The 13666-nt window shown below is 39.6% G+C and overlaps 1 protein-coding gene across 1 annotated transcript; it reads right to left on the bottom strand.

Moving 5' to 3' along the window:
* Positions 1 to 45: 45 nt before the first annotated feature.
* On the bottom strand, positions 46 to 13372 carry stk36 (serine/threonine kinase 36 (fused homolog, Drosophila)). Its single transcript, XM_077593048.1, has 20 exons — positions 13116 to 13372; positions 12889 to 13029; positions 7290 to 7367; positions 7076 to 7206; positions 6754 to 7003; positions 6577 to 6670; positions 6331 to 6512; positions 4332 to 4489; positions 4123 to 4240; positions 3920 to 4051; positions 3667 to 3843; positions 3503 to 3591; positions 3218 to 3281; positions 3028 to 3138; positions 2872 to 2946; positions 2412 to 2529; positions 2205 to 2331; positions 1953 to 2130; positions 375 to 1259; positions 46 to 279 (listed from the first exon to the last, which is right to left on the bottom strand). The coding sequence occupies exons 1-20, from the start codon at positions 13197 to 13199 to the stop codon at positions 163 to 165; spliced, it is 3309 nt and encodes a 1102-aa protein (XP_077449174.1). The 5' UTR covers positions 13200 to 13372; the 3' UTR covers positions 46 to 162.
* Positions 13373 to 13666: the final 294 nt, after the last annotated feature.

The raw sequence follows: 13666 nt of genomic DNA, 5'->3' as shown, positions 1-13666 counted from the left end.
TTCAGTATAAAATAAAATAAAATGATGATTATATTGTTTCACGAACAATCTTAATTAGTTTATTGCTTCAATTATTACCTACATTTCTTAAACATTTTATGTGACATGCTTGGTTATTTTCAGTAAGATAGGAATGCATTTACTAACCTCATTGTTTGCCCATTAATTTTTACCAGTCTTGTCTATTTTCAGCTGTCTAATAAGAGGAAGATAATCACATTGCAGAGATGCCTGCTGGGCCTGAAGTAATTTACCTCTGGCATCCAATATTTCTAAGACCTAAAGACAAATTATAAAGAAACAGTCACAACATAATAGTTAGTAATCATGCAGAGAAAAAAAATAATCAAACTGCTATTATGCCCATTCAATACCTGCGGTATTGCGTCCTGCTGCGTGTACAAGCTTAAAGTTGCAATGGCGGCTTCTCTCACAACATTGTAGGAATCTGTGCATGCGGCTCTCAAAAGATATCTGGAGACCCTTTTTACCAGCAACTGGGGTACGGCGCCTTGAACATGGAACAGATTCCCCAAAGCTGCACAGGCGTGGAGACGCGTGTGGGCATCAGGGTTAGAGGTGAGGGACGCCAGCGTGGCCGCCGTCATCCTGGCTTCTTCCAACCACTGACTCATGTCACCGTAACCTTCATTTAAGTGGTCATCTTTTGTCCCCTTGCTTGCGTCATTGTCCTTCACTTTGAACCAATTGCTTGCACTTTGACTGGGCCTTCCTGTGTTAAACTCTGTTTCAAATGCAATATAACCCAACCATTTCCCAACTGACAAGCAAGCTGCCCGCTGCACATGTGAATCCGAATCTCCAAGAAGGTCTATCATGCTTTTAAAAATGCTAAGTTGCACACCGGGCATTTTCAGACTTTTGAACGGATACAAATTTCCGAGAACTTTGCAAGTGGCAGCCCTGACGGGGCCGTACGAGTGCGTAAGCGCCTGGCACAACACGGTCGGTTCCAGATGCAGGTGGAGATGGCCGGAGTGAGGCCAAAAACGGGTGAGGAGGTATAACAAGGATAGGAGTTCGACGGCAGAGTCGCCCAGTTCCTCCGGTAGCAGCAAATCACACAGCAAAGAATTGACGGTTCTGGTCCGTGTCTGCTGAACCGAAGGACTCGCCGAGAAAAAACATGGAGCAGTTTCATTAAAGTGAGGAAATAAGCGTCGACGGTCTTGGAGCAGCAAGCGACGCAGAATTGACAGTGGCAGCTCCACTAATGAAACAGGAAGAATTTGAATCACCTGCGAAAGAATGAACACAAAACAGACATCAAAATCAATCAAACTAAAAAATACAGAGACAATAATACACCTGGTTTTGCACGTTATCCTTTGTTGCACCTACTGTATATCGGTACTCGGTCGTTTGGTCGCCCGGAAGGTTATTGATAATTACCATTTAAATCGTTGCTCAAATTCCCTAAATACAAACTGCAAATTATTATTTAGTCATACTTATTGCCCTATTAATTATTAGGCTAAAGAAAAGCTCCAAATTTCCCGTACTTGTGTTTTATTGGAGAACTTGTTAAGACCCTGACTGACGTCCCTTCCTAAGGGGACAACTCATGTACATACAAACTCTTATACACTCACATGTCCGCTCAGTGAAACTGCTCAGGGCCATTGTTGGCTTTTATTGATGCGTAGACCGTGTTGTTTTACCTTGTTTTGTCGCCGGTCTTTTGGTCGCCCGTTGTTTGGGTCCGGGCAACCAAAAGACGGCGACCAAAAGACCGGCGACCAAACGACCGCACATGCTGTATATCGGCATCATTCAGAAGAAGGTTCAAATCAAAACTTCTTAGCGAGCGAGGACTTGCTTAAATTACCTTCAAATAACATCTTTCCATTGTACTTAGTGTTGAAATGTCCCTAATTATATGAAACGTTATGCTTACGTATTATTGTTTTAGAACACCAAGATATACTAACCTCCAGAAGCCCTTTCACAATACCACAACTGTCATACAACTGCAATATGCTCGAGGTGGTGTGGGAAGTCAAGTCCAAGGCAAATGGAAGGCACAAGAAGTGGCAAATAAACTGAATAAAGCTCTCCTGACTCAAACTTTCCTCAAGTGTACCTGAATGGCCTTCGGTGAATAAAGAACTGCAGGGTGAGAATTAAGTTACTTTTTCAAATTCCAGCAATCAAGAAATGTGAATCAAATAGTCAATACCGACCATTCAGAGCTCAGCAGCCAGCCGAGGGTGCATAAAAATGTTGATTGGCGCTCCAAAAACAGTGAAATATAGGAATAGGGATCCTTGGAGAAGAGCAACAATGACACAGACATAAGATAATGCAGTCCTGAAAGAAAAACATAGACAATGTATAATGTAATGTTATCAATCCTAGTGTTGTTTGTTCAAATAATAGTGTGTGGTTACCATTTGTGGAACAGAGTTCTATGTCTGTTTTTGTCCTTGTCAAAGCGCCGCCAATCTCTTCCCAAATGGAATGAAATACAAGTGGATCCCAACATAAGCAAATGTCGTCATGATCATTCTGTGATCGAGACAAAAAGCGACAAAGAACAGTTTTATACGGTTACCTGTAAGTAAAATGTGTAATGTTCAATGTTTGAACGCAATATAATTATCATTAAAATAAAACACACGTGTTTCTTTTATGAATCGTGGGGCAAAATAAATTTCATGATTTTGATTTTATTATACCATTGTGGCTTTTATCATTATTTCCTTTGAATTTTTACTGAAAATGAATAGCAGGTATCTCTTTCATGGAAAAAGAGAGTTTCACCGACCAATTTTAGTTGTTTTTTTCTCTCCAAAAAGAGGTTGCAATAAAGAAAATGAAAATAAAAAATTAAACATTTCATTGGCTGACCTCAGAAAGAGTTTGTAGTAGTAAAGACAGGAGGCCATCAAAGAGTCCCCATCCTTGTGGGAGTGGAAATTGGAACTGGAGAGGTAGAAAAGACCAATCAAATTCAAGCAGCTCTGTTCCAACATTTCAACAATTCAAGTTCAAACAATTTTGTACCTTACGTGAACTAGTGACTAATCTTTTCAGCAAGGAAGTGAGATCATCCAAGTCAGCTTTAACTGGAAAGTTGTGTTGAGTAAACACAGATAAAATGCTTGCAGCAAGGGGCTTATAGAAGAAAGACAATGTATCCGAGTAAAAAAAAAATACAGGACATTTAAATGTGTACTTTGTTGATTATACTTACGGCTAAGGGGTGGAGTTCTGCTTGATTAAGAATTCTCAGAAAGGGCTTGATACATTTTTCATGTCTACATAAAGAAACAAAGAATAAGTTTCGTATGATGAATGTAAAATAATGACAATAAAGAAAATCATTTTAAGAGAAAAAAAATCAGATTGCTGAGTTTCAAGGTATTTGGTTAAAATCTCAATGTCACACTTAGTTAAGGTTTGTAGATTTATTATATTCATTGTTTCCCTTCATTGTAGCCAAACTCCTGAATAAATGTATAAAACTGAATTGTCTGACCCTTTTTCTGCTCTCAAGCTGTCATTCTTGTCACAGTATATCAGCAGAACAAATATCATTTGGCCAACTGATTGGAGACTCCCTGGTTGCTGCTCCGTTGAAGAAGAAAATGTGATAATCAGAAAAAGACCCAAATTAACAGAATATTTATTTATTTTCCTCACCTCAACGAAATGTGGATTTTCCACAGAGCTATGCACCAAGTCAATAAGGACACATGGCAACCCAAGTTCACTGCCAATTTGGTTTCTCATGGCAAGGTCAGAGTCGAGAATCAGGCTCTGAAGAACCTTCAGTGGAAAGTGAATGGACTCCATGTCGTTCAGGACACCATCACTTAACTAATCACAGAAAAAAATACCAAATTAATGTAATTACATGAAATGTATCATTTCACGCTAAGCTCTGGCTAATCACCTGTTCTTTAAACAGCAAAATTGTGTATTTCAGTTTAACAATAATCCTGTTGCAGTATAATGGATCTTTCTTGTGTTGGCTTGGATCAAAGTCCTCAACAAGCTTCTCCCAGAATTTCTCACTGTCGTTGGTCTGAAAGATTTTTTTTTAGATTGCCAAACTAATCCATTTACGAAGATGCAAATAGACAGTGTCAGACTTACTGCTGAACTATGTATATTTTCAGCGGTTTCAGTCTCATTTTTGCGGGTTCTTTGGTTTAGTCGCGGCCCAATCTCTATTGAAGGAAACTCTCGTTCATAGTCCAGACTGATCGGACCCCTGCCAAAGGAATGACCACAGTAGACATATCTCAGTCTATGTCAGGAAACCCCCATCTTGTGAACAATACACGCACATATTTCATAAACACCTTTTTTCTAGGCTTGATCTGACAATAGCATGATTCTTCGGACATGAACTTGAAAGGACTGTAAAAGTTGACTGAACTGGAGCTGATGATACATCTCTTGGGGGCCGTACAGTCAATGCAGGATTGGCTTTTTCACATCTCAGTTCATCTATCATATTCTGTAAACAAAGATTAAGAAGATGCCATGCCATGTGAGGATTTTGAGTTTGAGTTTGGGACAGCACATATTAATGAACATATTTATATTCATGTTAATGTACATACATATATGTAAATATGTAAGATTGTAGCCGTGTGCTAATTTCCATCCAAGATAAACAATGGCGCACACACTGGACTTATACACACACGCACACACACACGTAGCACAATTTTGTTCGTCGGGCAGCCAGGCTTTAAAATTATTGGCGAAGAGGTTCAGAGATGGGAGTTCACGTATGTTAATTGGTATTGAGTTCCAGGTATGTGCGGCGCGGACTGAGAAGGTGCTTTGCCTGAAAGCATTCTTTTTGAAGGGAATTACACAGTCACCTCTGGAGCCAGCCCTTGTTGATGTGTGAATTTTTTTGTACAAAATCTTGCAGTGGAGGAGGGGCTTTGTGTTGCATGATTTTGTAAACTAAGGTGACATCTGCATATTTAACAGTACAGACACTCCTCAACTTACGAACGCAATTGGTTCCGAGCGATTGTTCATAAGTTGAATTTGTTTGTAAGTTGATTTAGTGCTATATTTTGTATTATAATTTATGTTTAAGGCCTATATAAGTATATTGAAGGTTTATATAAGTGCATTTGTATGTTTAAGGCTTGTATAAGTAACACGCATTGGTTTGTACTGAAAAAAAAAACATTTAATAAAATGGAGAGAATATGTACAGTACTGTAGAGAGAGAGATAGATTTATGTATTAGAAACTGGCCAAAAGAAGCGACCTAATGACGATTGTACAGTTTTCTTCTTTTTTTCATCATAAATGATGCAGTAGCACTGTATGGCATCATTCAATTGATTTGCAAACTTTGTGCAACGTTCAATATTTGGGTCCTGCTGCTCGATCTTTCTGTTTATAAATGGTACTGAATGTGCAACGCTCACCACTTTCTGACGCGCATCAAGCTTCGTTATTATTGCCACTCGTTTCAAATGAAATGGCTTGCCTCTTCCTTCCAACTCCCCCAATAGAAGCCTTTAGCTTTTTACCAACCATATTCAATATTGGATGCATGAGATATTTAATGATACAAATGAAAAAGGTTCTTTGCACACTGGAGATACATTCACGCACTTCTTCTTCGTTGCAATGCGGAAGGTAGATGCTGGGTGAGCGCCAGGCGTCGGTATTAGCGGCGGAAAGAAGTACTACTCCGAAAAAGACGCGAAATACAAAATTGGACTTGCGAACATTTTTGGACTTAAACGCAATTTGCAGACATGTTCGTATGTACCGTTGTTCGTAAGTTGAATGTTCGTAAGTAGGGGAGCGTCTGTATTGTTCTAGTTCAGCCGCTTTTTTATTTTTTAAATATCTGACAGTGGTGGTGCGTTTTTGGCTTTCTGTGCAATACTTTCAAAGCTTGCTTATAAATGGTTTTAATTGGTTTTACTGTTGTTTTGCAGGATGACCAACTTGTTAGGTAGTAGATCATTGTGTCAAAATATAATTTTGCTGACTCAGGTGTTAGATTTGTTTCTAATGAACCTAAAATTGGACAAATTGAATTGAATTTTATTTAGCGTGTTTTTTTTCATTTGTCGTTTGAAGGCTAGTTGAGAGTCAAGAGTGATTCCTAGGTATTTAAATTCTTGGACTACATTGATTGTTTTTCCTCGGACAAAAACGCTGTATTTGTCACTCTTTTTGAGAAGTACATTCAGACAGTCTTATATATGTTTAAGTGTAGTTGAGATTTTTTCTAACCAGTTATTAGCGCTCGCCATTTCATCTGTGAGTTGCAATTGCAGTTTTGTTACAAAACAAGGTCAACAATATGCTTACTTTAGTACAGTCAGTTGCCTTTTTGGTGTTACTTTTGGTCCTCTCTTCCTCAACCTTTCTTAATATTCTGCTCTTCCCAGAGTTGAGGGACGTCTTTTCTGCCATTTGTTTAAGTTTCAGTGCCAACATGTCTGGATCAGGCGTGACAGTCAGAGGACTGAGAACATCTGTGTCTGGAATCACTGACAACACATATTAGTATCAAGTACAGCTAACATGCGGTATTCAAAAAGTCGTTGTCAACACCTTTAACGCCATCAGCAACAAAAGGGTGGTGAAGGAGGTCTGGCCATGTCAATCGCTTCTGAGGGTCTTTGGTCAACAAGCCTTTAAGAAAACTCTGGAAAAATGTATACTAATAAATATATCTGTATATATGAACAGTAAACCAATAGGATGAATCACGATATGGTTATTTTGTACCATGCATGTGCTGCTCATAGTGTCAGGCCATTTAATGGGGTCTTTGACAATGAGCTGAACCAATTGGAAGATGGAATTGGTGTAGAATGGAGGCACCCCTGTGTGGAGTTCATAAAGAATGCAGCCCAGGGACCAGAGGTCAGCAGTGTGGTCATACGGCTTCTCTGCCACTAACTCAGGGGACATGTACAGAGGTGTTCCCTTAATAGAAGTCAGCACCATGGTGGAGATGCTCATTGCTCGAGCAAATCTAATAAAGAGTTGGATGATGTGAATTTTTTGCAGAGTACATACAGCCAGGTGAGCCTAAAAATGTACGTACCCAAAGTCGCACAGTTTTACCACACCATTTTTATCGAAGAGGATATTTTGTGGTTTCATGTCTCGATGGAGAATACGACGAGAGTGCAAATAATACAGAGCTGAGACAAGCTGGCAGGCAATCTCACAAACCTGGGATCAATTTAAAAAATGACAAAATGTTCACAATCTAAAATCTTGCTGTATGCAGTAGAGTAGAAGTAGGAAGCTTATACCTGAAATTCTGGTAAACTTCCATCGTCTTCAATAATCTGGAACAATTGCCCTTCGGCATATTCAGTCACGACAACAACCTATTAGAACAGGTAATCAACTCAGGGGTAATTTAAGCAGTGGTCTGGAAGCACTGCATGAAATGATCAAATTTCTCCTGTCACATATAATTTACTCACAAAAAATCTACATATATATCATTGAAGTTGACGTCACAAGTGTCTAAGTCAGGGGTCTCGAACTCAATTTACCTGGGGGCCGCTAGAGGCCGAGTCTGGGTGAGACTGGGCCGCATCAGGATTTCCACAAGAAAAGCACTGATAAAACTTTCCAACGTTATCAAATATCTTTATTTTTTAACAAAAAATAATGAATTAAATAAATTAACTTAAAGATGAATAAAAAATAAATCAATCAGTAATATAAAACCAAATAATACTAATGAGCATACAGTAGATATACACTGGCTGGCTAAGTAGAGAAAATGAATTATTTTTATTCCGTTTCAAATGTCGGTATTAACAGCTCTTTAACCTTTAACTTTCTGAACTTGAATGGAACATTGAACATGAAATATTCTGAACACAGCTTCTTTTGCCTACTCCTTGCTGCTAGAGACCTGGCAGCGCTTCTTCTCACATAGTCACATTTGGCTTGAGGGAGGAAGCAGTGGAGACCCTCAGTAGAGCTTGAAGATGCTCATCAGTAAGTCTGGACCTGTACTTGGACTTATTGAAGTTCAAGGTGGAGAAGAGCTTCTCACACAAGTATGTGCTCCCAAAAAGGCACATGGTCCGCTTGAACCTTCGGGAAAGTTCAGGGAAGCTGGGGGTCAACTCTCTCAAAAATTGCCCAAGCTTGTCTGCTTCTCCACTCACCTCCCTGAACTTGGCTTTGAGTGCAGAGTTGCACTGCAGGTCAATGAGCTCCATTTGAAGCTCAGGAGGGGCATCTTGCACATCAAAGGAGAAGGGGTCCGCAAAAATTTGAAATGTGGCTTTGTGTGTCTTGAAGTCTGCAAATCTGTGATCAAATTCCTCCTGTAGCTTCGAAATGGCCTCAACATACTTCTCACCACTGAATGGTGTACCTGCATCCACGAGAGCCTTGCATGCTGGGAAATGGCAAAGGTTTGCCTGAGAGAGCTGGGCTTTCCATAACACAAGTTTAGTGCAGAATGCTCTCACGTTGTCATAGGCAGCACTGACAAGTTGCCCCTGGCCTTGTAGCTTCTTGTTCAGTACATTAAGCTCATGTGTGATATCAACAAGAAAAGCCAAGTCCATGAGCCATTTGGGATCACTTAGCACAGGATCAATCAACTCACAAACGGCGTAGCTAGCTTTGACTGCTGCATTACTGTCTTTGGTAGCCTTCTTGAAGAGATCCTGTTGCCTCAGAAGACGTGTTTTAAGACTGGCAACCTGGTTGGCTCTCTCATCTCCCTGGTATTTTTCATACTCCTCAGCATGTCTCATAGTACAATTACGTTTCAAATTGTATTCCTTGTGCACCGCAACTTTTTCAGTGTAAATGAGACACGTCGGGGTGCCCCTGTGTTCAACAAAGAAATATTGCACTCCCCACTTTTCTTGAAACTGTCTGTGCTCATCACCGACCTTTCTCTTCACGGCAGGCTTTGAAAGAGACATCTCTGGGGCTCTGTAATATGTTTTTCCACTTGGAATGAGTCTCGGGTTGATCTTTCACATTCAGTCGCGCGGGTTTGTGGCGCATGTGCACTTTCGCTCTCCGTTTCAATCGCGGAGATGGCTACAGACACTGACACAGGCTGGATCACGGATCATAGCGCCTCATTCAGTTCTATGCTGAGAGCAGCGGAGGAGTGTGCGCGCCGAGCGGAGTGATCGGCCTCACGGCTTCTCCTCCGCCCAGCTGATTGGAGGAATGAATGAGTGAGTGAGCGAGGCACTGGACAGCCCGGCCGATGTCCCGCCCCCCAGAGCCGTATACCTCACCGTGATTGGTTCATTCAGCTCCGAACCAAAGTTCCCTCTAATTTTTTGTTGGTCTGAGCAGAAAGACAACCTCCCTGAGCGCACTGAGTACCAGTGTGAGCGACATCATCGGTACTCGGATGATTCGCCTAAAGACGTTTCGCCGACGGACGTTTGACAGACGGGCAGGTCGCCGAATGGACGTTCCACCGAACGTTCATTCGGCCGAACGGAGGTTTCGCCGAAACGGGATTCGAACGCTCGCCCCGCCGGATCGTGTGTGTACAAGTTTTTCAACCTCGGCCCGCAGGCCATATACGGCCCGTTAGGATTTTTAATCCGGCCCGCCGCCGGTGTTGTCCAAATTATAGTAAAAATCAATGTTCGTCTACCTTCAATGGCAGTCCGGGAATAAGCACTCTTGGGCAGGCAGATGTAGCAGAACCGAGCCGTAAAATGACAGCAATCGGGTCAAATCCATCCTAAAACAGCATTTAATGATTAAATACAAATACTGGATGATATCGCGATGGAGGCAAAAAAACGTCTATAGACGTCCATTCGCCAAACGGCTCAAAATGCTCTCAAATTCGGTCAAATCCAGCTGAAAACAGCGTTTAATGATTAAATACAAATACTAGTATTTGTATTTAATCATTAAACTAACAAATACTAGTACGACCTGTCCGTCTGTCAAACGTCCGTCGGCGAAACGTCTTTAGGCGAATCATCCGGTCACGACATCATCATTGCTCGCTATCGGCACACCAGTATCACACCTGCCACAAGCAGGTGCATGTCAATGTTCCCTCTAATTTTTAATGTAAAACATGCTGTAAAACAAGAAAAACATGAGTGGGCAGAGCTACTGCCACTGGCTGCCACTTAAACTGCGCCATCATGGGGAAAGGGGTAAAAAAAAAAAAAAAAAAAAAAAATTAAAAAAAAAATTAAAAAAAAAAAATCGATCTTTCATATTAAGACGAGGGCCGCAAATTATCGTCCCGCGGGCCGCAGTTGGCCCGCGGGCCGCAAGTTTGAGACCCCTGGTCTAAGTGGCGACCAGTTCCGACCCGCAACATCATTTTGTTGAGGTCCACAAAGGTAAATTATGTATGTTGACTTGATGATTAATGAAAATGAATGAACATTATAGATGTATAAAGAATATTCACTATGTTTCCCTTTTTAAAAAAAGACAACAAATTATAGCCTCTCGTGCCCTGTGATTGGCTGCCTATTGTTGGCTGAGATAGACTACAACACCCCTGCAATCCTCGTGAGGATATACGTACAGTGGTACCTCGAGATACGAGCTTAATCCGTTCCGGAACTGAGCTCGTATGACGAGATTCTCGTAACTCGAGCGGACGTTTTCCATTGAAATGAATGGAAAACAAATTAATTCGTTCCAGCCCTCTGAAAAAACACCAAAAACAGGATATTGGATTGGAATTTTTTTTTTATTTCTTCTAATTCGCCATCTATTAACAAAGTAACACATAACTAGTGGTTTAATAGTAATAAAATGTGTTTAGTCTAACTAAAATTGGGCAGATTTCGCCGACGGGAGACAGAGACGTTTGGGGGGGGTCTTTTTTTTTCCACGACAACGCACTCGTGAACGGAACAAACAAATTTAAATTAACTTGGATTAATATATACAGACACTCAAACATACGTTTAATGTAACTTTACACAAAACTGAATTCTAATTTTGTTGTAATCTTTTGTTACCTTCGTTTTTCGGGTTGGCGGTTTGCCACGCCTCCGCCCTCACGTTCGCTATCGATGGACTGTTTTTGCTGTTGTATTGCCTTCAAAATATTCCCAAAATGATGCACACAAATGTCCTCACAATAGGATAACACACGGCCACTTGCCAACGAGAAATAGTCTTTAAAGAACGATCGCGGGAGCTTCTTTCCTTAGAAAGAATAACAGGAAATACAATAGTTGAGCTTACCCACGTATTGATTGTGGGTAATGAAGTTTTATTCTGAGAAAGGTTGCCATTGCCTACGGGTGTTGTGTGCAGGAGTATACTTCATTACCCAGAAAGCCCTCTTTTTGCATGTGCATTGTGCATTTCCTGGTCCTAGGAGGGACTCGTCTGAATTAATCGTTCTGTGCTCGTAAATATTGTTATACACGAAAGATATGCAAAAAAGACCTGGCTTGGTCGCATCACGAAATTTTGACCGCATAACGGGCGAATTATTCGCTCGAAATTTCCCCCGTAAGACGAGCATTTTGTATGACGAGCGGTCGTATGACGAGGTACCACTGTACAGTGGTACCTCGACATACGAGCACCCCGACATACGAGCATTTCAAGATACGAGTAAAATTACGAGCAAATAATTATCTCTAGATACGAGCCAAAGTTCAAGATACAAGAAAGCCAGGTGGCCAAGACATGAGAGGCTGTTTATGATTTTAGCGCACTGTCTTTTTTGCCGCATCTCTTTCGTGTATAACAGATATCTACGAGCACTGGGCGGAGCGTTGCATTTTTTTCAGTGTTTTTTTTCCGTCACTCGGGGTGCGAATGGAGTAGCGACCGCTAGTACAAGGAGTATATATTACTTCTCGTTGGCAAGTGGTCGTGCGTTATCCTATTGAGGACATTTGTGTGCATCTTTTTCGGAATATTTTGAAGGGAATACAAAAGCAAACAGCTCATTGATAGTGAAAGTAAGGGTGGAGGCGGGGCAAACAGAGCCAACAAGGCCGGGAGAAAGGTATAAAAAATTAAAACAAAATTAGAATTAAGTTTAGTGTAAGGTTAGATTAAATTTATTTTTGAGTGTGTCTGCATCGTAATCCAAGTTCATTTAAATTTGTTTATGTTATGAAACGAGCGTGTTGCCGTGCAAAAAGCGCCCCCCCTCTCCACCCCTTCTCTCTGTCCGTCTCTCTTTCTCCCCCCTTCGAAATCCGTATAATTGTAGTACTATTAAACACATTTTAGTAATATTAAACCACTAGTTATGTGTTACTTTGTTAATAGATGGCGAATTAGAAGAAATAAACTTTTTTTCCAACCCAATAACCTGTTTTGGGTGTTTTTTCAGAGGGTTGGAACGAATTAATTTGTTTTTAGTTCATTTCAATGGGAAACGTTCGTTCGAGTTACGAGAATATCGACATACGAGCTCAGTCCGGAACGAATTAAGATCGTATCTCGAGGTACCACTGTATATGTATATATGTATATATATATATATATATATATATATGTATATATATATATATATATATATATATATATATATATATATATATATATATATATATATATATATATATATATATATATATATATATATATATATATATATATATATATATATATATATATATTTTAACCCCCCCACGCTTGTTTAGTTTTTTTCCCCATTTTGTTTTTTAGTCACAAAAGCAAATAGAAAATGTATTAATATATAAACAGAACCGAATATTTTATGTTTCCCACTTTATTAATATATATATATATATATATATATATATATATATATATATATATATATATATATATATATATATATATATATATATATAAATAATAGTACTAGGATAGGAATAGAAAAATATTTACACAAAACTTAATATCTATAATGATACTGCATAAAGAACACACCTCCGTTTCAGTTTCAAAGCTGTCGAAAAGTTTCACAATGTTTGGATGCTGAAGGTTACTCATGATGTCGATTTCTTTCTTGAGACTTTGCAGCTCCTTCTTTGAGCGTCCCGTCTTTGGAATAAACTTGAGCGCCACCACCTTTTTATGCATGAATTCACAAGAGGAAGAAAAAAAAAAACAATGCTCACATAAAATATTGCAATCAATACTTTTAAAGAACTTACTTGTCCTGTAAATTTCATCATTCCTTTATAAACTCGACCAAAAGAACCCTCTCCCACCAGTTCTAAAGTATGATACGAATTCATCTTAGCCCCGACCAGATGAACGATCTCTGAGCGGTCGTTCGTCAAATGAAAACATCTTCCGGGTGACAATAACACCAATTTGCATTTTAAATCAAGTTCACTCAAAAATTGTTTAAATTATTTTATGCTTTAAATGTTAAATGTGAGTTTGTTTGAAATAATCCCCTGTGGAATACGTGTTTAGTTTGCGGCGTGAGAAATTGAATCAGGCACTCTTTAAGGGCAACCAAAAATAGGGGCCCTTAGTCTAGCAACCGAGATCGCGTTCCCAGCAACAGGTTGTCAACAAACCAGTGCCAAGTATATTCTAAAACCTTTAAATAAAACTGCAAATAATTTAAATGTTTCTGCCCTAAATATTATACATATATACTTGTTTCAACTGATTGTTGAAAATATTCATTCTGGGCATCGGTAGAATACTGCATTTGTGAATAATAAATATTAAATGATGTTATGAACAGACC

The sequence above is a fragment of the Stigmatopora argus genome, chromosome 22 (genome assembly GCF_051989625.1).
Source record: "Stigmatopora argus isolate UIUO_Sarg chromosome 22, RoL_Sarg_1.0, whole genome shotgun sequence".
Taxonomy (NCBI): Eukaryota; Metazoa; Chordata; class Actinopteri; order Syngnathiformes; family Syngnathidae; genus Stigmatopora; species Stigmatopora argus.
This window is presented reverse-complemented; position numbering and strand designations above follow the sequence as displayed.

Coding starts and splice junctions, on each gene's coding strand:
- stk36 (XM_077593048.1), bottom strand. CDS start 13,199: ATGAATTCGTATCATACTTTAGAACTGGTGGGAGAGGGTTCTTTTGGT. Junction 7,004..7,075: donor GTAAAACTGTGCGACTTTGG/GTACGTACATTT, acceptor ACTCTTTATTAG/ATTTGCTCGAGCAATGAGCA. Junction 3,282..3,502: donor AGCTTGAGAGCAGAAAAAGG/GTCAGACAATTC, acceptor TTCTTTATGTAG/ACATGAAAAATGTATCAAGC.